The sequence below is a fragment of the Entelurus aequoreus genome, linkage group LG17 (genome assembly GCF_033978785.1).
Source record: "Entelurus aequoreus isolate RoL-2023_Sb linkage group LG17, RoL_Eaeq_v1.1, whole genome shotgun sequence".
In the NCBI taxonomy this organism is placed as follows: domain Eukaryota; kingdom Metazoa; phylum Chordata; class Actinopteri; order Syngnathiformes; family Syngnathidae; genus Entelurus; species Entelurus aequoreus.
The window spans coordinates 12272904-12295284 of NC_084747.1; the positions used below are offsets into that span (position 1 = coordinate 12272904).

A 22381-nucleotide genomic window follows, 5' to 3' on the forward strand; every position below is an offset into this window, starting at 1 on the left:
CACGACTGTATATATCGGTATCGTTTGATATCGGAATCGGTAATTAAGAGTTGAACAATATCGGATATCGGCAAAAAAGCCATTATCTGACATCTCTACTCTAAAGGCTTAGTGGCCACATGCGTGGACAGCACCTTTTAGCTCATATTTCCAAAATTGTGTACACTACTGAATTGGGGTCTTATGGCCGCTTGTGGACACTTATACTGCCATCTGGTGGTGTCAGAAGAGTATAACATACAATGGAATTTGGAAAACAAAAAATGTAAAAAATAAGAATTAGCATGTCACTAAACATGATGTACACGTTTGTGTACTTATGGACTAAGTACATCATATCAAAAGATGATTCTTAGTTTTTATTCTAATTAGGGTCCAATAAGCCCAAATAGCAAAGAGAAATAAAAAAAAAACATGTAAACAAACAGCTTCGGCTTTAAGAGGTTAAGGATGCCATGGACCTCGTCAATGTCTCTAAAGCAGGGTTGGCAAAGTCCTCAGCTCAGGGGCCACATAGGCTTTTGAAATGTAACAGTCGGGCCGGGCGAGCACATCATATGATGGAACTAAGAGTGGACTGCTCAAACAAGGGCTATTAAATTATAATACATCTATTTCTAACAATATATTATCAGAACATCAAATAAACATGTTATCACAGGGTTATTTGTTTTAAAAATCTTTTCGTAGGATCAGTGTTGTTGGTCACCCTTTTCCCCCCCGGTGCCTCAAAGTCTAGTGTCAGTTTTGTTTTAAAGAAAGGAGAACTGGTTATTACTACTAACTTACTCCCTACTTATCACATTGTAATACTAAATAGTGGTTTCACATGTGTACATATTGTATCTGCTAATGTGTTTCTGTTGTATGTGGTCTCTGTACCGAGGATGTCGTTGTGGCTTGTGCAGCCCTTTGAGACACTTGTGATTTAGGGCTAAGTAAATAAACATTGATTGATTGTAGAAATAGAAAAAAAATATGTTGGCCGATACTGATAAAAGAATGCTGATATCGATATACAGTACATGCCAAAAGTTTGGACACACCTTCTCCCCCATTCAATGTGTTTTCTTTATTTTCATGACTAATTACATTGTAGATTGTCACTGAATGCATCAAAACTATGAATGAACATGTGGAGTTATGCACTTAACAAAAAAAAGGTGAAATAACTGAAAACATGTTTTATATTCTATTTTCTTCAAAATAGCCTCCCTTTGCTCTGATTACTGCTTTGCACACTCTCGGCATTCTCTCGATGAGCTTCAAGCACGCCTGTGAAGTGAAAACCATTTCAGGTGATTACCTCTTGAAGCTCATCCAGAGAATGCCAAGAGTGTGCAAAGCAGTAATCAGAGCAAAGGGTGGCTATTTTGAAGAATATTTGGTTGAGCCTACGAGAGATGTATTCATTGAGTTTAATAGTAATTTTAAGGATATTTTCTTGATGCTAAGATTGCTAACAATATCAGCAAATACGCTATAATGCGGTCACCTGTGTCGAATAAAGCACTTGGCTTTTCTGCACAACAACAACTAAGCTTTTAGTTTCTGTTAAGAAAATCGACAATAAAATTGGACCAACAATCATAATATTTATTACTACGACTTAACATGACATTAGTTTTTTTGCACAAGCAGGTCTACCTAGTTATATTTAGACATGGTAACCACAAAAGAACACAAACTAACCAGGTCCTTTCTTTACATTTAGTTCTGCTATCAAACACTACTAATATAGTAGAGAATAGACTCGGTTGCATCACAGTAAAGTTTTTCAAACAACTCAAATGTTCAAACATTTTACAAAGTGATAGCTGCAGACACACATGGTCTGATTGTATTCCAAAAGATGATAAAAGTGATATTTTTAAGAGCCATTTCACCAAACTTTTGTTTTTGCCCTAAATCCCGAACTTTCGTTTTCGCCCTTAATTCATTACTTTTATAAACCACTTTTTTCATGACTATACGAAATCTCTTTCCTATCTCTCTATTTGAATGACTGGAACACTCAAGAACAGAACAGCAATACAACATTTTCTGCTCAAACTCTACACTCACTCTCTATCCATCCATTTTCTACCAGACAAACAACATTCACACTAAAATTTAGTGTTGCCAATCAACCTATGAATGTCTTTGGAGTTGGGAGGAAGCCGGAGTACCCGGAGGGAACCCACGCAGTCACAGGGAGAACATGCAAATTCCACAAAGAGAGACTCTGAGCCCAGGACCTTCGTATTGTGAGGCACATGCAGTAACCCCTGTATCACCACGCTGCAAAAGATCACCTTTTATGTGCTGCAAAGACAGAGGCCCCAGTGAGAATTGAACTCACGACCCCTGGTTTACAAGACCAGTGCTCTAACCACTGAGCTATGAGGCCTTGACACTCACTCACACAAGTTTTAATAAAATCAAGCTGCTGAACGATCGTGTGAATAAAACCACAAAGAAGAAAAATGGATATATAATATTAATAAAGTCAGAAAAAAACGAAAGAGCGTCAAAGGAAATGGCTCTTTGAAATATCACTTCCAGCACCCTGTGGAATACAATCGTTCCGTGATCGTGTCTGCAGCCATCATTTTATAATATGTTTGTTTGAACATCTGATTTGTTTGAGAAACTCTGTGATGCAATCAAGTTTATTCTCTACTATCTTAGTAGTGTTAGAGAAAACTAAACGTAAAGAAAGGGCAAGAAGAGATCGCATTATTTTGTGTGTGCTATGCCTTCGGAAAAAGCCACGCAGTCACAGATAGAACATGCAAACTCTGCACGCTGAGTTTGGGAATCAAACCCAGGACCTTCGTATTGTGAGGTACATGCACTAACCACTGTGTCACAAAGCAGCACCTTTCATGAGCTGTACAGACAGAGGACCCAGTGAGAATTGAACTCACGACCCCTGGTTTACAAGACCAGTGCTCTAACCACTGAGCTATGAGGCCTTAACAGCTGCTCACACTTGTTTTAATACAATCAAGCTGCTGGACGATCGTGTGAATAAAACCGCGAAAAAGAAAAACGTATATATAATAATTATAAAGTCAGGAAAAAACGAAAGAGCGTCAAAGAAAATGTCTCTTTAAAATATCACTTCCAGCACCTTGTGGAATACAATTAGACCGTGATCGTGTCTGCAGCCATCACTTTGTAAAATGTTTGTTTGAACATCTGATTTGTTTGAGAAACTCTGTGATGCAATTGAGTTTATTCTCTACTATTTTAAAAGTGTTAGAGAAAACTAAACGTAAAGAAAGGGCAAGAGATCACATTCGTTTGTGTTTGCTATGCCTTCGGAGGTGGGAGGAAGCCAGAGTACCCGGAGGGAACCCACGCGTCATGGGTAGAACATGGAAACTCTGCACACTGAGTTTGGGAATCGAACCCAGGACCTTCGTATTGTGAGGTACATGCACTAACCACTGTCCCACAAAACAGCACCCTTCATGTGCTGTACAGACAGAGGCCCCAGTGAGAATTGAACTCACGACCCCTGGTTTACGAGACCAGTGCTCTAACCACTGAGCTATGAGGCCTTGACACCCACTCACACTTGTTTTAATACGATAAAGCTGCTGAACAGTCGTGTGCATAAAACCGCAAAGAAGAAAAACGGATAAATAATATTAATAAAGTCAGGCAAGAAACGAAAGAGCGTCAAAGGAAATGTCTCTTAAAAATATCACTTTCATCATCTTGTGGAATACAATCGTACCATGCTTGTGTCTGCAGCAATCACTTTGTAAAATGTTGGTTTGAACATCTGATTTGTTTGAGAGAAACTGTGATGCAATCAAGTTTATTCTCTACTATATTAGTAGTGTTTGAGAGAACTAAACGTAAAGAAAGGACAAGAGATCGCATTAGTTTGTGTTCTATTGTGGTTGCTATGCCTTTGGAGGTGGGAGGAAGCCAGAGTACCCAGAGGGAACCCACGCAGTCATGGGGAGAACATGCAAACTCTACACACTGAGCCTGGGAATCGAAACCAGGACCTTCGTATTGTGAGGCACATGCACTAGCCCCTGTTTCACAAAACAGCACCTTTCATGTGTTGAAGATAGAGGCCTCAGTGAGAATTGAACTCACGACCCCTGGTTTACGAGACCAGTGCTCTAACCACTGAGCTATGAGGCCTTGACACCCACTCACACTTGTTTTAATACGATAAAGCTGCTGAACAGTCGTGTGAATAAAACCACAAAGAAGAAAAACAGATATATAATATTAATAAAGTCAGGAAAAAACGAAAGAGCGTCAAAGGAAATGGCTCTAAAAATATCACTTTCATCATCTTGTGGAATGCAATCGAACGTGATCGTGTCTGCAGCAATCACTTTGTAAAATGTTTGTTTGAACATCTGATTTGTTTGAGAAACTCTGTGATGCAATCGAGTTTATTCTCTACTATATTAGTAGTGTTAGAGTAAACTAAACGTAAAGAAAGGGCAAGAGATCGCATTAATTTGTGTTCTATTGTGGTTGCTATGCCTTTGGAGGTGGGAGGAAGCCGGAGTACCCGGAGGGAACCCACGCAGTCATGGGGAGAACATGCAAACTCTACACACTGAGCCTGGGAATCGAACCCAGGACCTTCGTATTGTGAGGCACATGCACTAACCCGTGTTTCACAAAACAGCACCTTTCATGTGTTGCAAAGATAGAGGCCTCAGTGAGAATTGAACTCACGACCCCTGGTTTACAAGACCAGTGCTCTAACCACTGAGCTATGAGGCCTTGTTTGTTTGTTTGTGTGAACATCTGATTTGTTTGAGAAACTCCGCGAAGCAATCGGGTTTATTCTCTACTATATTAGTAGTGTTAGAGTAAACTAAACGTAAAGAAAGGACAAGAGATCACATTAGTTTGTGTTCTATTGTGGTTGCTATGCCTTTGGAGGTGGGAGGAAGCCGGAGTACCCGGAGGGAACCCATGCAGTCACGGGTAGAACATGCAAACTGAGTCCGGGAATCGAACCCAGAACCTTTGTATTGTGAGGTACATGCACTAACCCCTGTAACACCGTGCTGCAAAACAGCACCTTTCATGTGCTGTACAGACAGAGGCCCCAGTGAGAATTGAACTCACGACCCCTGGTTTACTAGACCAGTGCTCTAACCACTGAGCTATGAGGCCTTGACAACCCTTCTCACTTGTTTTAATACAATCAAGCTGCTAGGCGGCCGTGTGAATAAAACCACAAAGAAGAAAAACAGATATATGATATTAATAAAGTCAGGAAAAAACGAAAGAGCGTCAAAGGAAATGGCTCTTAAAATATCACTTCCATCATCTTGTGGAATGCAATCGAACATGATCGTGTCTGCAGCAATCACTTTGTAAAATGTTTGTTTGAACATCTTATTTGTTTGAGAAACTCCGCGAAGCAATCGAGTTTATGCTCTACTATATCAGTAGTGTTAGAATAAACTAAACGAAAAGAAAGGGCAAGAGATCGCATTAATGTGTGTTCTATTGTGGTTGCTATGCCTTTGGAGGTGGGAGGAAGCCGGAGTACCCGGAGGGAACCCACGCAGTCATGGGGAGAACATGCAAACTCTACACACTGAGCCTGGGAATCGAACCCAGGACCTTCGTATTGTGAGGCACATGCACTAACCCCTGTTTCACAAAACAGCACCTTTCATGTGTTGCAAAGATAGAGGCCTCAGTGAGAATTGAACTCACGACCCCTGGTTTACAAGACCAGTGCTCTAACCACTGAGCTATGAGGCCTTGACACCCACTCACACTTGTTTTAATACAATCAAGCTGCTGTACGATCCTGTGAATAAAACCGCAGAGAAGAAAAACGGATATATAATATTAGTTAAGTCAGGAAAAAAACTAAAACGCGTCAAAGGAAAGGGCTCTTAAAAATATCACCTCCATCATCTTGTGGAATACAATCGGACAGTGATCGTGTCTGCAGCCATCACTTTGTAAAATGTTTGTTTGAACATCTGATTTGTTTGAGAAACTCTGTGATGCAATCAAGTTTATTCTCTACTATATTAGTAGTGTTAGAGAAAACAAAACGTAAAAAAAGGGCAAGAGATTGCATTAGTTTGTTTTCTATTGTGGTTGCTATGCCTTTGGAGGAAGCCGGAGTACCCGGAGGGAACCCATGCAGTCACGGGTAGAACATGCAAACTGAGTCGGAGAATCGAACCCAGAACCTTTGTATTGTGAGGTACATGCACTAACCCCTGTAACACCGTGCTGCAAAACAGCCCCTTTCATGTGCTGTACAGACAAAGGCCCCAGTGAGAATTGAACTCACGACCCCTGGTTTACAAGACCAGTGCTCTAACCACTGAGCTATGAGGCCTTGACACTCACTCACACTTGTTTTAATACAATCAAGCTGCTGGGCGGCCGTGTGAATAAAACCACAAAGAAGAAAAACAGATATAATATTAATAAAGTCAGGAAAAAACGAAAGAGCGTCAAAGGAAAGGGCTCTTAAAATATCACCTCCATCATCTTGTGGAATGCAATCGAACGTGATCGTGTCTGCAGCAATCACTTTGTAAAATGTTTGTTTGAACATCTGATTTGTTTGAGAAACTCCGCGAAGCAATCGAGTTTATGCTCTACTATATTAGTAGTGTTAGAGTAAACTAAACGTAAAGAAAGGGCAAGAGATCGCATTAATTTGTGTTCTATTGTAGTCGCTATGCCTTTGGAGGTGGGAGGAAGCCGGAGTGAACCCACGCAGTCACGGAGAGAACATGCAAACTCTACACACTGAGCCTGGGAATGGAACCCAGGACCTTCGTATTGTGAGGCACATGCACTAACCCCTGTTTCACAAAACAGCACCTTTCATGTGTTGAAGATAGAGGCCTCAGTGAGAATTGAACTCACGACCCCTGGTTTACTAGACCAGTGCTCTAACCACTGAGCTATGAGGCCTTGAGACACCCTCTCACTTGTTTTAATACAATCAAGCTGCTGGACGGTCGTGTGAATAAAACCGCAGAGAAGAAAAACAGATATATAATATTAATAAAGTCAGGAAAAAACGAAAGAGCGTCAAAGGAAATGGCTCTTAAAAATATCACCTCCATCATCTTGTGGAATGCAATCGAACGTGATCGTGTCTGCAGCAATCACTTTGTAAAATGTTTGTTTGAACATCTGATTTGTTTGAGAAACTCTGTGATGCAATCGAGTTTATGCTCTACTATATTAGTAGTGTTAGAGAAAACTAAACGTAAAGAAAGGGCAAGAGACGGCATTAATTTGTGTTCTATTGTGGTTGCTATGCCTTTGGAGGAAGCCGGAGTACAAGGAGGGAACCCATCCAGTCACGGGTAGAACATGCAAACTGAGTCCGGGAATCGAACCCAGAACCTTTGTATTGTGAGGTACATCACTAACCCCTGTAACACCATGCTGCGAAACAGCATCTTTCATGTGCTGTACAGACAGAGGCCCCAGTGAGAATTGAACTCACGACCCCTGGTTTACAAGACCAGTGCTCTAACCACTGAGCTATGAGGCCTTGACACCCACTCACACTTGTTTTAATACAATCAAGCTGCTGGAGGATCGTGCGGATAAAACCACAAAGAAGAAAAACAGATATATAATATTAATAAAGTCAGGAAAAAACGAAAGAGCGTCAAAGGAAAGGGCTCTTAAAAATATCACCTCCATCATCTTGTGGAATGCAATCGAACGTGATCGTGTCTGCAGCCATCACTTTGTAAAATGTTTGTTTGAACATCTGATTTGTTTGAGAAACTGTGATGCAATCGAGTTCATTCTCTACTATATTAGTAGTGTTAGAGTAAACTAAACGTAAAGAAAGGGCAAGAGATCGCATTAATTTGTGTTCTATTGTTGTTGCTATGCCTTTGGAGGTGGGAGGAAGCCGGAGTACCCGGAGGGAACCCACGCAGTCACGGAGAGAACATGCAAACTCTACACACTGAGCCTGGGAATCGAACCCAGGACCTTCGTATTGTGAGGCACACGCACTAGCCCCTGTTTCACAAAAGAGCACCTTTCATGTGTTGCAAAGATAGAGGCCTCAGTGAGAATTGAACTCACGACCCCTGGTTTACAAGACCAGTGCTCTAACCACTGAGCTATGAGGCCTTGACAACCACGTTCACTTTCTTTAATACAATCAAGCTGCTGGAGGATCGTGCGAATAAAACCGCAAAGAAGAAAAAGGGATATATAATATTAATAAAGTCAGGAAAAAACTAAAGCGCGTCAAAGGAAATGGCTCTTAAAATATCACTTTCATCATCTTGTGGAATGCAATCGAACGTGATCGTGTCTGCAGCCATCACTTTGTAAAATGTTTGTTTGAACATCTGATTTGTTTGAGAAACTGTGATGCAATCGAGTTTATTCTCTACTATATTAGTAGTGTTAGAGTAAACTAAACGTAAAGAAAGGGCAAGAGATCGCATTAATTTGTGTTCTATTGTTGTTGCTATGCCTTTGGAGGTGGGAGGAAGCCGGAGTACCCGGAGGGAACCCACGCAGTCACGGAGAGAACATGCAAACTCTACACACTGAGCCTGGGAATCGAACCCAGGACCTTCGTATTGTGAGGCACACGCACTAGCCCCTGTTTCACAAAAGAGCACCTTTCATGTGTTGTAAAGATAGAGGCCTCAGTGAGAATTGAACTCACGACCCCTGGTTTACAAGACCAGTGCTCTAACCACTGAGCTATGAGGCCTTGACACCCACGTTCACTATCTTTAATACAATCAAGCTGCTGGAGGATCGTGCGAATAAAACCGCAAAGAAGAAAAAGGGATATATAATATTAATAAAGTCAGGAAAAAACTAAAGCGCGTCAAAGGAAATGGCTCTTAAAATATCACTTTCATCATCTTGTGGAATGCAATCGAACGTGATCGTGTCTGCAGCAATCACTTTGTGAAATGTTTGTTTGAACATCTGATTTGTTTGAGAAACTCTGTGATGCAATCGAGTTTATGCTCTACTATATTAGTAGTGTTAGAGTAAACTAAACGTAAAGAAAGGGCAAGAGATGACATTAGTTTGTGTTTTATTGTGGTTGCTATGCCTTTGGAGGTGGGAGGAAGCCGGAGTACAAGGAGGGAACCCATCCAGTCACGGGTAGAACATGCAAACTGAGTCCGGGAATCGAACCCAGGACCTTCGTATTGTGAGGCACATGCACTAACCCCTGTTTCACAAAACAGCACCTTTCATGTGTTGCAAAGATAGAGGCCTCAGTGAGAACTTAACTCACGACCCCTGGTTTACTAGACCAGTGCTCTAACCACTGAGCTATGAGGCCTTGATACTCACTCGCACTTGTTTTAATACAATCAAGCTGCTGTACGATCCTGTGAATAAAACCGCAGAGAAGAAAAACGGATATATAATATTAGTTAAGTCAGGAAAAAAAACTAAAACGCGTCAAAGGAAAGGGCTCTTAAAAATATCACCTCCATCATCTTGTGGAATACAATTGGACAGTGATCGTGTCTGCAGCCATCACTTTGTAAAATGTTTGTTTGAACATCTGATTTGTTTGAGAAACTCTGTGATGCAATCAAGTTTATTCTCTACTATATTAGTAGTGTTAGAGAAAACTAAACGCAAAGAAAGGGCAAGAGATCGCATTAGTTTGTGTTCTATTGTGGTTGCTATGCCTTTGGAGGTGGGAGTACCCGGAGGGAACCCATGCAGTCACGGGTAGAACATGCAAACTGAGTCGGGGAATCGAACCCAGAACCTTTGTATTGTGAGGTACATGCACTAACCCCTGTAACACCGTGCTGCAAAACAGCACCTTTCATGTGCTGTACAGACAGAGGCCTCAGTGAGAATTGAACTCACGACCCCTGGTTTACAAGACCAGTGCTCTAACCACTGAGCTATGAGGCCTTGAGACTCCGTCTCAGTTGTTTTAATACAATCAAGCTGCTGGGCGGTCGTGTGAATAAAACCACAAAGAAGAAAAACAGATATAATATTAATAAAGTCAGGAAAAAACGAAAGAGCGTCAAAGGAAATGGCTCTTAAAATATCACTTTCATCATCTTGTGGAATGCAATCGAACGTGATCGTGTCTGCAACCATCACTTTGTAAAATGTTTGTTTGAACATCTGATTTGTTTGAGAAACTCCGCGAAGCAATCGAGTTTATGCTCTACTATATTAGTAGTGTTAGAGTAAACTAAACGTAAAAAAAGGGCAAGAGATCGCATTAATTTGTGTTCTATTGTGGTTGCTATGCCTTTGGAGGTGGGAGGAAGCCGGAGTACCCGGAGGGAACCCACGCAGTCACGGAGAGAACATGCAAACTCTACACACTGAGCCTGGGAATCGAACCCAGGACCTTCGTATTGTGAGGCACATGCACTAACCCTTGTTTCACAAAACAGCACCTTTCATGTGTTGCAAAGACAGAGGCCTCAGTGAGAATTGAACTCACGACCCCTGGTTTACTAGACCAGTGCTCTAACCACTGAGCTATGAGGCCTTGAGACACACTCTCACTTGTTTTAATACAATCAAGCTGCTGGACGGTCGTGTGAATAAAACCACAAAGAAGAAAAACAGATATATAATATTAATAAAATCAGGAAAAAACGAAAGGGCGTCAAAGGAAATGGCTCTTAAAATATCACTTTCATCATCTTGTGGAATGCAATCGAACATGATCGTGTCTGCAGCAATCACTTTGTAAAATGTTTGTTTGAACATCTTATTTGTTTGAGAAACTCCGCGAAGCAATCGAGTTTATTCTCTACTATATTAGTAGTGTTAGAGTAAACTAAACGAAAAGAAAGGACAAGAGATCGCATTAGTTTGTGTTCTATTGTGGTTGCTATGCCTTTGGAGGTGGGAGGAAGCCGGAGTACCCGGAGGGAACCCACGCAGTCACGGAGAGAACATGCAAACACTACACACTGAGCCTGGGAATCGAACCCAGGACCTTCGTATTGTGAGGCACATGCACTAACCCCTGTTTCACAAAACAGCACCTTTCATGTGTTGCAAAGATAGAGGCCTCAGTGAGAATTGAACTCACGACCCCTGGTTTACAAGACCAGTGCTCTAACCACTGAGCTATGAGGCCTTGACACCCACTCACACTTGTTTTAATACTATCAAGCTGCTGGAGGATCCTGTGAATAAAACAGCAGAGAAGAAAAACGGATATATAATATTAGTTAAGTCAGGAAAAAAACTAAAACGCGTCAAAGGAAAGGGCTCTTAAAAATATCACCTCCATCATCTTGTGGAATACAATCGGACAGTGATCGTGTCTGCAGCCATCACTTTGTAAAATGTTTGTTTGAACATCTGATTTGTTTGAGAAACTCTGTGATGCAATCAAGTTTATTCTCTACTATATTAGTAGTGTTAGAGAAAACAAAACGTAAAGAAAGGGCAAGAGATTGCATTAGTTTGTGTTCTATTGTGGTTGCTATGCCTTTGGAGGTGGGAGGAAGCCGGAGTACACGGAGGGAACCCATGCAGTCACGGGTAGAACATGCAAACTGAGTCCGGGAATCGAACCCTGAACCTTTGTATTGTGAGGTACATGCACTAACCCCTGTAACACAGTGCTGCAAAACAGCACCTTTCATGTGCTGCAAAGACAGAGGCCCCAGTGAGAATTGAACTCACGACCCCTGGTTTACTAGACCAGTGCTCTAACCACTGAGCTATGAGGCCTTGAGGCTCCCTCTCACTTGCTTTAATACAATCAAGCTGCTGGACGGTCGTGTGAATAAAACCACAAAGAAGAAAAACAGATATATAATATTAATAAAGTCAGGAAAAAACGAAAGAGCGTCAAAGGAAATGGCTCTTAAAATATCACTTTCATCATCTTGTGGAATGCAATCGAACATGATCGTGTCTGCAGCCATCACTTTGTAAAATGTTTGTTTGAACATCTTATTTGTTTGAGAAACTCCGCGAAGGAATCGAGTTTATGCTCTACTATATTAATAGTGTTAGACTAAACTAAACGAAAAGAAAGGGCAAGAGATCGCATTAGTTTGTGTTCTATTGTGGTTGCTATGCCTTTGGAGGTGGGAGGAAGCCGGAGTACAAGGAGGGAACCCACGCAGTCACGGAGAGAACATGCAAACTCTACACACTGAGCCTGGGAATCGAACCCAGGACCTTCGTATTGTGAGGCACACGCACTAGCCCCTGTTTCACAAAAGAGCACCTTTCATGTGTTGCAAAGATAGAGGCCTCAGTGAGAATTGAACTCACGACCCCTGGTTTACAAGACCAGTGCTCTAACCACTGAGCTATGAGGCCTTGAGACTCCCTCTCAAAACCACAAAGAAGAAAAACAGATATAATATTAATAAAGTCAGGAAAAAACGAAAGAGCGTCAAAGGAAATGGCTCTTAAAATATCACTTTCATCATCTTGTGGAATGCAATCGAACATGATCGTGTCTGCAGCAATCACTTTGTAAAATGTTTGTTTGAACATCTTATTTGTTTGAGAAACTCCGCGAAGCAATCGAGTTTATGCTCTACTATATTAGTAGTGTTAGAGTAAACTAAACGTAAAGAAAGGGCAAGAGATCACATTAATTTGTGTTCTATTGTGGTTGCTATGCCTTTGGAGGTGGGAGGAAGCCGGAGTACCCGGAGGGAACCCACGCAGTCACGGAGAGAACATGCAAACTCTACACACTAAGCCTGGGAATCGAACCCAGGACCTTCGTATTGTGAGGCACATGCACTAACCCTTGTTTCACAAAACAGCACCTTTCATGTGTTGCAAAGATAGAGGCCTCAGTGAGAATTGAACTCACGACCCCTGGTTTACTAGACCAGTGCTCTAACCACTGAGCTATGAGGCCTTGAGACACCCTCTCACTTGTTTTAATACAATCAAGCTGCTGGACGGTCGTGTGAATAAAACCGCAGAGAAGAAAAGCAGATATATAATATTAATAAAGTCAGGAAAAAATGAAAGAGCATCAAAGGAAATGGCTCTTAAAAATATCACTTCCATCATCTTGTGGAATGCAATCGAACGTGATCGTGTCTGCAGCCATCACTTTGTAAAATGTTTGTTTGAACATCTGATTTGTTTGAGAAACTCTGTGATGCAATCGAGTTTATTCTCTACTATATTGGTAGTGTTAGAGAAAACTAAACGTAAAGAAAGGGCAAGAGATCGCATTAGTTTGTGTTCTATTGTGGTTGCTATGCCTTTGGAGGTGGGAGGAAGCCGGAGTACCCGGAGGGAACCCACGCAGTCACGGAGAGAACATGCAAACTCTACACACTGAGCCTGGGAATCGAACCCAGGACCTTCGTATTGTGAGGCACACGCACTAACCCCTGTTTCACAAAAGAGCACCTTTCATGTATTGCAAAGATAGAGGCCTCAGTGAGAATTGAACTCACGACCCCTGGTTTACAAGACCAGTGCTCTAACCACTGAGCTATGAGGCCTTGACACCCACGTTCACTTTCTTTAATACAATCAAGCTGCTGGAGGATCGTGCGAATAAAACCGCAAAGAAGAAAAAGGGATATATAATATTAATAAAGTCAGGAAAAAACTAAAGCGCGTCAAAGGAAAGGGCTCTTAAAATATCACTTTCATCATCTTGTGGAATGCAATCGAACGTGATGGTGTCTGCAGCAATCACTTTGTAAAATGTTTGTTTGAACATCTGATTTGTTTGAGAAACTCTGTGATGCAATCGAGTTTATGCTCTACTATATTAGTAGTGTTAGAGAGAACTAAACGTAAAGAAAGGGCAAGAGATGACATTAGTTTGTGTTTTATTGTGGTTGCTATGCCTTTGGAGGTGGGAGGAAGCCGGACTACAAGGAGGGAACCCACGCAGTCACGGGTAGAACATGCAAACTGAGTCCGGGAATCGAACCCAGAACCTTTGTATTGTGAGGTACATGTTATATGTTATATATATGGTATATGTTACACCGTGCTGCAAAACAGCTCCTTTCATGTGCTGTACAGACAGAGGCCCCAGTGAGAATTGAACTCACGACCCCTGGTTTACAAGACCAGTGCTCTAACCACTGAGCTATGAGGCCTTGACACCCACTCACACTTGTTTTAATACAATCAAGCTGTTGGACGATCGTGCGAATAAAACCGCAAAGAAGAAAAATATATATATAATATTAATAAAGTCAGGAAAAAACTAAAGTGCGTCAAAGGAAATGGCTCTTAAAATATCACTTCCATCATTTTGTGGAATACAATCGGACAGTTAGTAGTTATGACTGGAAAATGTTTTATTTCAGCACGGTTGTTTACATAGCCGGCATAACAGTAGTGGTGTTACATAGGTGGGGTCCGTGGTGCACCCTACGTAATATCCGTTCCCAGCACATATCACTACACCCACCTATAGTAAAATACCTTTATTTTGAAAAGAACTGCTGTCGAGTTGGGAACGGAAGTTGCTGACTTTTGGCGCATGTGTAAATGGCTTGACCAAGATGGCGGACTGAGAGACTGTTCTTTCTGGAGAAGTCTTACATAAATATATAAATATATATATATTTTTTCACGTCAAATATAGCTACAAATACCTCAGGATTCGTCTTTTGTAAAGCCCACAAAAACGGAAGTTGAGTTTGGAGCGATGGAGTGTTATCTGAAGTGAAGATTGAAGACGTGATAGAAGATGGACGACTACTGCTATGCTAAGATGGCGACGTCCGCTAAAAGAGAACATGAAAGAGAATCACTAACGGAGAAAAAAGACGATAACCGAAGATAAAGTGGAGCGAGTTGAAGTTTCCAACAACGTAATTTTGGAGACCGTTGTAAACCCCGAAAAGAGCGTGGATGCGAAATGAGCCGACTTTGTTGCAGAGTGTAAAGAAAGAGCCGCCATGATTGTTAGCTTGAAGAAGGCAGTGGAGTTCACATCAGAGGAGATGAAAGAATGCAAAAGTCAAATGAAGAAAGTGGAAGTGCAAAACAAGCGCTTGTGGAAAGACAATAATGACGTGAAAGAAGAGATGTTGGGGAAGACTGAGAGATGTGCAGTGTGTGAAGAGAAGACTGGACCACATGTCTACATCAACTTGCAGAGGATTGGAGGTAATAAAGAACAAGAATAATATTATTAATTAATTATTAATGCCAACTTTTGATTGGGAAGTTCTCCACAAGTGTCACAGATCAAAGTCAAGGAAAATTACCAAAGCAAATTAAATGATTGTTGTTCTATCTGGTTTACAAATCAACATATGTTTTCGGATCTCTAAATGTTTGGCACTTAAAATATGTATTGTTTAAAAAATATGTTTTCTTAAGTTGCAAAAAGTCCAAATCTATTTGTATATTTCAACAAGAAATTAATTCTTCCAACGCGGACACTTCTTTGTTAATAACTTAGGACTAATTACAATAGTCTCTTTTTCAAAGGGTTTGTTGAATCCCAAATCGTATACAAAAAAAAACAACAATTTCCCCATAGTTTCCCCGTTTTTTCCCTGACTTTATTAATATTATATATCCGTTTTCCGTCTTTGTGGTTTTATCCACACGATCGTACAACATGTGTGAGTGGGTGTCAAGGCCTCATAGCTCAGTGGTTAGAGCACTGGTCTTGTAAACCAGGGGTCGTGAGTTCAATTCCCACTGGGGCCTCTGTCTTTGCAGCACATGAAAGGTGCTGTTTTGCAGCATGGTGGGACAGGGGTTACTGCATGTGCCTCACAATACGAAGGTCCTGGTTCGATTCGATAGAGTTTGCATGTTCTCCCCGTGACTGTGTGGGTTCCCTCCGGGTACTCCGTCTTCCTCCCACCTCCAAAAACATGCACCTGGGGATAGGTTGATTGGCAACACTAAATTGTCCCTAGTGTGTGAATGTTGTCTGTCTATCTGTGTTGGCCCTGCGATGAGGTGGCGACTTGTCCAGGGTTTACCCCGCCTTCTGCCCGAATGCAGCTGAGATAGGCTCCAGCGAACCCCCGCGACCCCGAAAGGGACAAGTGGTAGAAAATGGATGGATGGATGTACCTGTATGTCAATCCAATTGGTGTTGTGTGCTATGAACAAAGCTTTAGAATCTGATGTGTTGTTTTATATCTCGATTATCAGAATTTAGTAGGGGATCTATTATGCAAAACCAACTTTCCTCACCTATTGGACCATGTTTTTGTGTATTTGAGATCTGCATCTGTCCTGGACATTTATAATCAAACCATAAATGCATGGTGGGGATATTCAGGGCTGTATGCTTTGTTTTCTACTCAGAGCACAGGTTCCCCTAAATGTCTTAAATAAGACCATTTTGTCATCAATACTGAAACAACGTACACAGTAACACACACAAACTTAACACACATAAGTCTTAATGCAACTCTCAACTAAACATCCCTAACCCAAAGTTTTTTTTATAGTCAAGTCATACCACGTCATGGCGTACACACGTACTAATCTGCACATACAGTTACATCACATGACTGACATCACGTCACATGAAATTACATTATTGATCATAATGCTACATGCCAGATAGACAAGTGATGTTGATAGGTTTTCTATATAGTGAGTCCCTCAGACCCACAGGCGGTGATTTGTGTGGTCCTTGGAAATTTTAGATGGGTCCCACTTTAAGGTCTGTGTATGTTATGCTAGTACCACGTGCATATATGTTTTAATTGCTGATGCGTGTTTATTTACAGTACAGGTCAAAGTTTGGACACACCTTCTCATTCAAAGTGTTTTCTTTATTTTCATGACTATTTACATGCCCTGCGATGAGGTGGCGACTTGTCCAGGGTGTACCCCGCCTTCCGCCCGATTGTAGCTGAGATAGGCTCCAGCGACCCCGAAGGGAATAAGCGGTAGAAAATGGATGGATGGATGGACTATTTACATTGCAGATTGTCACTGAAGGCATCAAAACTATGAATGTGGAGTTATGTACTTAACAAAAAAGGTGAAATAACTGAAAACATGTTTTATATTCTAGTTTTCTTCAAAATAGCCACCCTTTGCTCTGATTACTGCTTTGCACACTCTTGGCATTCTCTGGATGAGCTTCAAGAGGTAGTCACCTGAAATGGTTTTCACTTCCCAGGTGTGCTTGGAGCGCATTGAGAGAATGCCAAGAGTGTGCAAAGCAGTAATCAGAGCAAAGGGTGGCTATTCTGAAGAAACTAGAATACAAAACATGTTTTCAGTTATTTCACCTTTTTTTGTGTTCATTCATAGTTTTGATGCCTTCAGTGACAATCTACAATGTAAATAAATATTCATGAAAATAAAGAAAACGCATTGAATTAGGAGAAGGTGTGTCCAAACTTTTGACCTGTACTGTATTTTTAGATGCGCCTGAAGAAAGCCCGTTTTGTACACTATTGAGTTGTTTCAATGCACAGTAATGCACAAGTCTGTTTCGGTTTGGTATCAGAATCAGAAATACTTTATTAATCGCCGAGGGGAAATTAACATTTTCAGCACAATCCCATTCAAGATCAGACAAACATTACAAGGAGACAGAACAGGATCAAACATTACAGGGAGACAGAACAGGATCAAACATTACAGGGAGACAGAACAGTCTTTTACAGTCTACAATATTTTGTATATGTTGAGTTGTGGTGAAAGTCAAGTAAAAATCCGATGGACGGTGGTGATCACAGGTGTCCATATTGCACACGGTCTTAGCAAAACAAAACAAAAAAACAACTATTGTAGTAAACAAAGCTACCTGGGTGGGGGCGAAAGTCTAGTCAGTGCGAGGGTGTGTGGGATGGGTGGCTTCATTTGCATCTAACAACTCCGCCTCTCAAAACCGCCAAAATTGGCTTGAAAATAGTTCTTTACAGCGAAATCTATCAATATTTTGACCAAAGAACCATCATTACATGTTATATAGACCAACATTAGGTGTTTAGAAAAAAAGATCATGATATGACCCCTTTTAAAATGCAAGTTGTATATATGAACACTATATGAATGACATACTGTGTCAAAAAAAATAAGTAATTAAAATGACCAATTTCCATTCATGGTAATTGTACAGAAAGTGGATACAATTTATTGCACTTAAATGTAAAAAAAATCCTCACTGTCGACTTCTTAGGAAAAGTATTGTCAAAAAAATGTTGAGCTATATTTCTTTATTGATTTTTTTCCCCACTGCTGGTTTGTAGTATTGTAATGTCCATCAAACGCATGTTTTGCGATTCTCCCTCCACTTATCTGAGTCTCAGCCAAGTCATGTAAACATTGATCCATCATTCTGGCAAGGCACTAAATGAATGGCCATGAAACACTACACACACATACAGTACTTAGAGGAAAATGGGTACCGAGTTCAAGGTGAAACATCTCATGGATCATTTCTGAACTAAAGTGTGTTTGTGTCCTGCAGACGTCCAGCAGCTGATTGGTCGTCCAGAAGAACTTCCACCTCAATCGCAAGGGGGGAGCTCCACTTTGAAACAGGAGACTCCACAGCCACCCCACATTAAAAAGGAAGAGGAGGAACTCTGGATCACTCAGGAGGGAGAGTGTCTTCTAGGACGAGAGGAAGCTGATTACACCAAGTTGCCACTGACTGTTGTCTCTGTGAAGACTGAAGATGATGAAGAGAAACCACAACTAGACAACCTCCTAGCTCCACTGTCAGATAGTGAGGCTGAAGATGAGGTTGAAGAACCTTTGAGCAGCGATGCAGACTGTGAAGGTGATATGAGGACTCACACTGACAACAAACACTCTGAACCCTCTAAAAAAAATTTGAGCTGCTCGGTTTGTGCTAAAAGCTTTACTAAAAAGCACAATTTGACTCAACACATGAGAACACACACGGGCGAAAAACCATTTCACTGTTCAGTCTGTGGTAAACAATTTTCCCATAAGTGCAATTTGACTGAGCACATGGGAACACACACAAGAGAAAAAACATTTACTTGTTCAGTTTGTGGTAAAATCTTTGTTTCCAGACAAGGTTTGACTCAACACATAAGGAGACACACTGGACTAAAACCATTTAATTGTTCAGTGTGCAATAAAAGCTTTTCTCAAACCAGCCACTTGACTCTGCACATGAGAACGCACACAGGAGAGAAACCATTTAAATGTTCAGTGTGCGGCAGAAGGTTCTCTCAAAATAGTTCTTTGACTCAACACATGAAAACGCACGCTGCAGAATAATCATTTAGTTGTTCAGTGTGCTGTAAAAGGTTCCCACATAATGCAGACGCAGTAAAACACATAAGAACACACAAGGGAAAATAACCAATTAGCTGTTTAGTTTGTGGTATGTTGCTCATATGTGGTGACATCCACCCTACCCAGGACCTCCTCACTGCTTCTTTCACAAATATCTGAGGTATTCATACAAACTGGATTATCTGGAGCATAATCTTATCTACTCATGACCCCATGTCTTCTCTGTATCTGAAACTTTCCTGAACAGTAAGATAGATGAATTTACAACAAGTTTTTAAAAAAAATTCATATTTATCACTCAGGTCTAAGAGAGCACAGCCTGTAGGTTCAATGTGCACAATTGAATATCTTAGTTGCTCAGACAGTAATGTTTTTAGATTGGGTTATGATGTTTGTAAGGAGGAAAGATGTAATTTTTTTTATTATTTTTTATATTTTCCTGAAGGAACTCTCCTGAAGGAATCAATAAAGTACTATCCATCTATCTACTTATTTTTTTTATTCATGTTTGCATTTAAGATAGCTAGCGATTAGCACGATAACTGTTAACACGATTAGTGATGTAAGTTAGTGAACAGCAGCGCTAGAGTTAGAGTTGCTGATCGCTATGAAGTTTAGTACAAGCTTCCTTCTCCAGGAAATTAGCAGTATCATCATTTTATCGAAGTGTGCTCATTAATCAAGCTTTTACCTTAATTGCCAAGTGACAAAATAATACTAATTGGTGTTTTCTCGGATTCCTGGAAGTGTATTGTCATACCAGCACACGATACACATGAGGTGGCACAAAATGTTGTACCACAAGAACAATGGGATTAAACGTAATGTGCATGCAAAATTAAACAGATGAGTGGAAAAAAGACCAAGTCTACCAGAATTTGTTACTTTTTATTTGACAAAGCGTGAGTATGTCAAATCACTAATCACTTTACTCAACCAAAAAATAAGGCCAAATGATTTCCACATTTAAGTAACCATGGACGGAGTCACAGAATTGGCCAATAAAAGGCTGTTAAACGCGAGAAAATTGACGTAATTATGAGTGAATTGTTGTCATGGCACTTTCTCCATTTGATTGATTTTAGAACATGTTTTTTTATGATACAAAAAGCAAACACTGTATTGTGGTAAAATAAGTGGAAATAGTAAACAATAGAATTAAAAAGATTGTATTCATTTATTGTTACTATAATTGTTAACTTATGTGTTATTTATCTGTTACTATCTGGTTGCTCTTTTAGATTGTATTTAACGTTGAGTTTTCGTGGTACTGTACAATGAATACTTGTGTTTTCAAATGAATAAATAATTGTGTTATTAATTGTGATTTTCAAATCAATCAAAAATAATCCGGATTATTATTTTTTTACCCTTATTATCCAACCAGGCTGGATAAAATATGTATCACGATACTTGAGTCACGATAAAGTACGATACTGTGACATGAAGATTTATTACGATATTCTACAAAGTTAAATGTAAAATACATATTAAAAGTCAAGCTATAGATATGTACGTACACCAGATGACTGTAATAATTCATTACACAAACTGTGTCAAAACACAAAGTAATTCAAATGATCATTTCTATTCATTGTACAGAAAGTGGATCAAATTTCTTGCCACCTGAATCTAAAAAAAATATCCTCACTGTCAACTGCTTAAAGAAGATAATACTAATTTTTAAAGTTTTGCAATACATTTCCATATTGATTTTTTCCACACTGCTCAATTGTAGTGTTATAATTTCCATCATAACAGTTTTTTATTTGTATTTTCTGTGATTGTAGCTTCTCTTGTTTGAGTATAAACCAAGTCATGTAAACATTGATCCATCATTCTAGCAAGGCACTAAATGAATGGCCATGAAACACTACACACACATACAGTACATAGAAGAAAGTGTGTTTGTGTCTCGCAGGTCGTCCAGAAGACCTTTACCATCAGTACACTTTGAAGCAGGAGACCCCACAGCCACCCCACATTAAAGAGGAAGAGGAGGAACTCTGGATCAATCAGGAGGGAGATTGTTTTGTAGGACCACAGAAAGCTGATTACACCAAGTTTCCACTGACTGTTGTCTCTGTGAAGACTGAATATAATGAAGAGAAACCACAACTAGAAAATCTTTTCACTCCACTATCAGATAGTGAGGCTGAAGACGAGGTTGAAGAACCTTTGGGCAGTGATACAGACTGTGAAGGTGATGTGAGGACTCACATGGACAACAAACACTCTGGATTCTCTAAAAAGAAGAGAGGTAAAAAAAATTAAACTGCTCAGTTTGTGCTAAAAGTTTTACTAAAATGTACAATTTGACTCAACACATGAGAACACACACGGGCGAAAAACCATTTAAGTGTTCAGTTTGTGGGAAAAGCTTTTCTGTTAAGAGCACTTTGACTGAACACATGAGAACACACACAGGAGAAAAACCATTTCATTGCTCAGTTTGTGGCAAAATCTTTGTTTCGAGACAAATGTTAACTCGACACATAATGACACACACTGGACTAAAACCATTTAATTGTTCAGTTTGTGGGAAAAGCTTTTCTGTTAAGCACACTTTGACTGAACACATGAGAACACACACAGGAGAAAACCATTTATTGCTCAGTTTGTGGCAAAATCTTTCTTTCGAGACAAATGTTAACTCGACACATAATGACACACACTGGACTAAAACCATTTAATTGTTCAGTTTGTTGTAAAAGCTTTATTCAAAAGAGCAGATTGACTCAACACATGAGGACACACGCAGGAGTAAAACCATTTAGTTGTTCAGTCTGCAGCAAAAAGTTCTCACGTAAAACATATGCAGTAAAACACATGAGAGCACACAAAGGAGAATAACTGACCATCTGATTAGTTTGTGGTGTGTTGCTCAAATGTGCCAACATCCATCTAAACCCAGGAAATCTTCAAAAAAGGTGCACTACGTATTTTCCAATTATCCGACGTATTCTTACGAACTGGGATTATCTGAAGCATAATCTTATCTCTTCATGACCCCATGTTTTCTCTGTATCAACAAGTTTCTAAACTTCAGAGCCATAAATGGCAATTATGTGGTCTCTGTCGCCATCTAGAGGCCAAACTACGCCATAGCAGTTGCAATGGCGTTACATAAACTACGCATGAAGGGAAACGCCGTCAAGGAAACTTATTATCTCTCAATTGACCCAAAAACAAC

General features: G+C 40.3%; 1 protein-coding gene and 22 non-coding genes across 23 annotated transcripts; 2 read left to right on the forward strand and 21 right to left on the reverse strand.

Moving 5' to 3' along the window:
- Positions 1 to 2316: 2316 nt before the first annotated feature.
- On the reverse strand, positions 2317 to 2389 carry trnat-ugu (transfer RNA threonine (anticodon UGU)). The gene has a single exon. It is a non-coding gene; the product is annotated as a tRNA-Thr (tRNA).
- Positions 2390 to 2884: 495 nt separating this feature from the next.
- trnat-ugu (transfer RNA threonine (anticodon UGU)) lies at positions 2885 to 2957 on the reverse strand. Its single transcript has one exon. It is a non-coding gene; the product is annotated as a tRNA-Thr (tRNA).
- A 518-nt stretch (positions 2958 to 3475) lies between these two features.
- On the reverse strand, positions 3476 to 3548 carry trnat-cgu (transfer RNA threonine (anticodon CGU)). The gene has a single exon. It is a non-coding gene; the product is annotated as a tRNA-Thr (tRNA).
- A 528-nt stretch (positions 3549 to 4076) lies between these two features.
- On the reverse strand, positions 4077 to 4149 carry trnat-cgu (transfer RNA threonine (anticodon CGU)). Its single transcript has one exon. It is a non-coding gene; the product is annotated as a tRNA-Thr (tRNA).
- A 527-nt stretch (positions 4150 to 4676) lies between these two features.
- trnat-ugu (transfer RNA threonine (anticodon UGU)) lies at positions 4677 to 4749 on the reverse strand. Its single transcript has one exon. It is a non-coding gene; the product is annotated as a tRNA-Thr (tRNA).
- A 326-nt stretch (positions 4750 to 5075) lies between these two features.
- trnat-agu (transfer RNA threonine (anticodon AGU)) lies at positions 5076 to 5148 on the reverse strand. Its single transcript has one exon. It is a non-coding gene; the product is annotated as a tRNA-Thr (tRNA).
- A 527-nt stretch (positions 5149 to 5675) lies between these two features.
- On the reverse strand, positions 5676 to 5748 carry trnat-ugu (transfer RNA threonine (anticodon UGU)). Its single transcript has one exon. It is a non-coding gene; the product is annotated as a tRNA-Thr (tRNA).
- Positions 5749 to 6270: 522 nt separating this feature from the next.
- Positions 6271 to 6343, reverse strand: trnat-ugu (transfer RNA threonine (anticodon UGU)). The gene has a single exon. It is a non-coding gene; the product is annotated as a tRNA-Thr (tRNA).
- Positions 6344 to 6857: 514 nt separating this feature from the next.
- Positions 6858 to 6930, reverse strand: trnat-agu (transfer RNA threonine (anticodon AGU)). Its single transcript has one exon. It is a non-coding gene; the product is annotated as a tRNA-Thr (tRNA).
- Positions 6931 to 7449: 519 nt separating this feature from the next.
- On the reverse strand, positions 7450 to 7522 carry trnat-ugu (transfer RNA threonine (anticodon UGU)). Its single transcript has one exon. It is a non-coding gene; the product is annotated as a tRNA-Thr (tRNA).
- Positions 7523 to 8048: 526 nt separating this feature from the next.
- Positions 8049 to 8121, reverse strand: trnat-ugu (transfer RNA threonine (anticodon UGU)). Its single transcript has one exon. It is a non-coding gene; the product is annotated as a tRNA-Thr (tRNA).
- Positions 8122 to 8646: 525 nt separating this feature from the next.
- On the reverse strand, positions 8647 to 8719 carry trnat-ugu (transfer RNA threonine (anticodon UGU)). Its single transcript has one exon. It is a non-coding gene; the product is annotated as a tRNA-Thr (tRNA).
- A 518-nt stretch (positions 8720 to 9237) lies between these two features.
- Positions 9238 to 9310, reverse strand: trnat-agu (transfer RNA threonine (anticodon AGU)). Its single transcript has one exon. It is a non-coding gene; the product is annotated as a tRNA-Thr (tRNA).
- A 520-nt stretch (positions 9311 to 9830) lies between these two features.
- Positions 9831 to 9903, reverse strand: trnat-ugu (transfer RNA threonine (anticodon UGU)). Its single transcript has one exon. It is a non-coding gene; the product is annotated as a tRNA-Thr (tRNA).
- Positions 9904 to 10428: 525 nt separating this feature from the next.
- On the reverse strand, positions 10429 to 10501 carry trnat-agu (transfer RNA threonine (anticodon AGU)). The gene has a single exon. It is a non-coding gene; the product is annotated as a tRNA-Thr (tRNA).
- A 527-nt stretch (positions 10502 to 11028) lies between these two features.
- On the reverse strand, positions 11029 to 11101 carry trnat-ugu (transfer RNA threonine (anticodon UGU)). The gene has a single exon. It is a non-coding gene; the product is annotated as a tRNA-Thr (tRNA).
- Positions 11102 to 11630: 529 nt separating this feature from the next.
- trnat-agu (transfer RNA threonine (anticodon AGU)) lies at positions 11631 to 11703 on the reverse strand. The gene has a single exon. It is a non-coding gene; the product is annotated as a tRNA-Thr (tRNA).
- A 527-nt stretch (positions 11704 to 12230) lies between these two features.
- trnat-ugu (transfer RNA threonine (anticodon UGU)) lies at positions 12231 to 12303 on the reverse strand. The gene has a single exon. It is a non-coding gene; the product is annotated as a tRNA-Thr (tRNA).
- A 483-nt stretch (positions 12304 to 12786) lies between these two features.
- Positions 12787 to 12859, reverse strand: trnat-agu (transfer RNA threonine (anticodon AGU)). Its single transcript has one exon. It is a non-coding gene; the product is annotated as a tRNA-Thr (tRNA).
- A 528-nt stretch (positions 12860 to 13387) lies between these two features.
- trnat-ugu (transfer RNA threonine (anticodon UGU)) lies at positions 13388 to 13460 on the reverse strand. The gene has a single exon. It is a non-coding gene; the product is annotated as a tRNA-Thr (tRNA).
- Positions 13461 to 13999: 539 nt separating this feature from the next.
- On the reverse strand, positions 14000 to 14072 carry trnat-ugu (transfer RNA threonine (anticodon UGU)). The gene has a single exon. It is a non-coding gene; the product is annotated as a tRNA-Thr (tRNA).
- Positions 14073 to 14499: 427 nt separating this feature from the next.
- On the forward strand, positions 14500 to 21462 carry LOC133632103 (uncharacterized). Its single transcript, XM_062024339.1, has 3 exons — positions 14500 to 15093; positions 18386 to 18700; positions 21110 to 21462. Exons 1-3 carry the CDS (start codon positions 14883 to 14885, stop codon positions 21460 to 21462), a joined length of 879 nt encoding a protein of 292 aa, XP_061880323.1. The 5' UTR covers positions 14500 to 14882.
- trnat-ugu (transfer RNA threonine (anticodon UGU)) lies at positions 15573 to 15645 on the forward strand. The gene has a single exon. It is a non-coding gene; the product is annotated as a tRNA-Thr (tRNA).
- Positions 21463 to 22381: the final 919 nt, after the last annotated feature.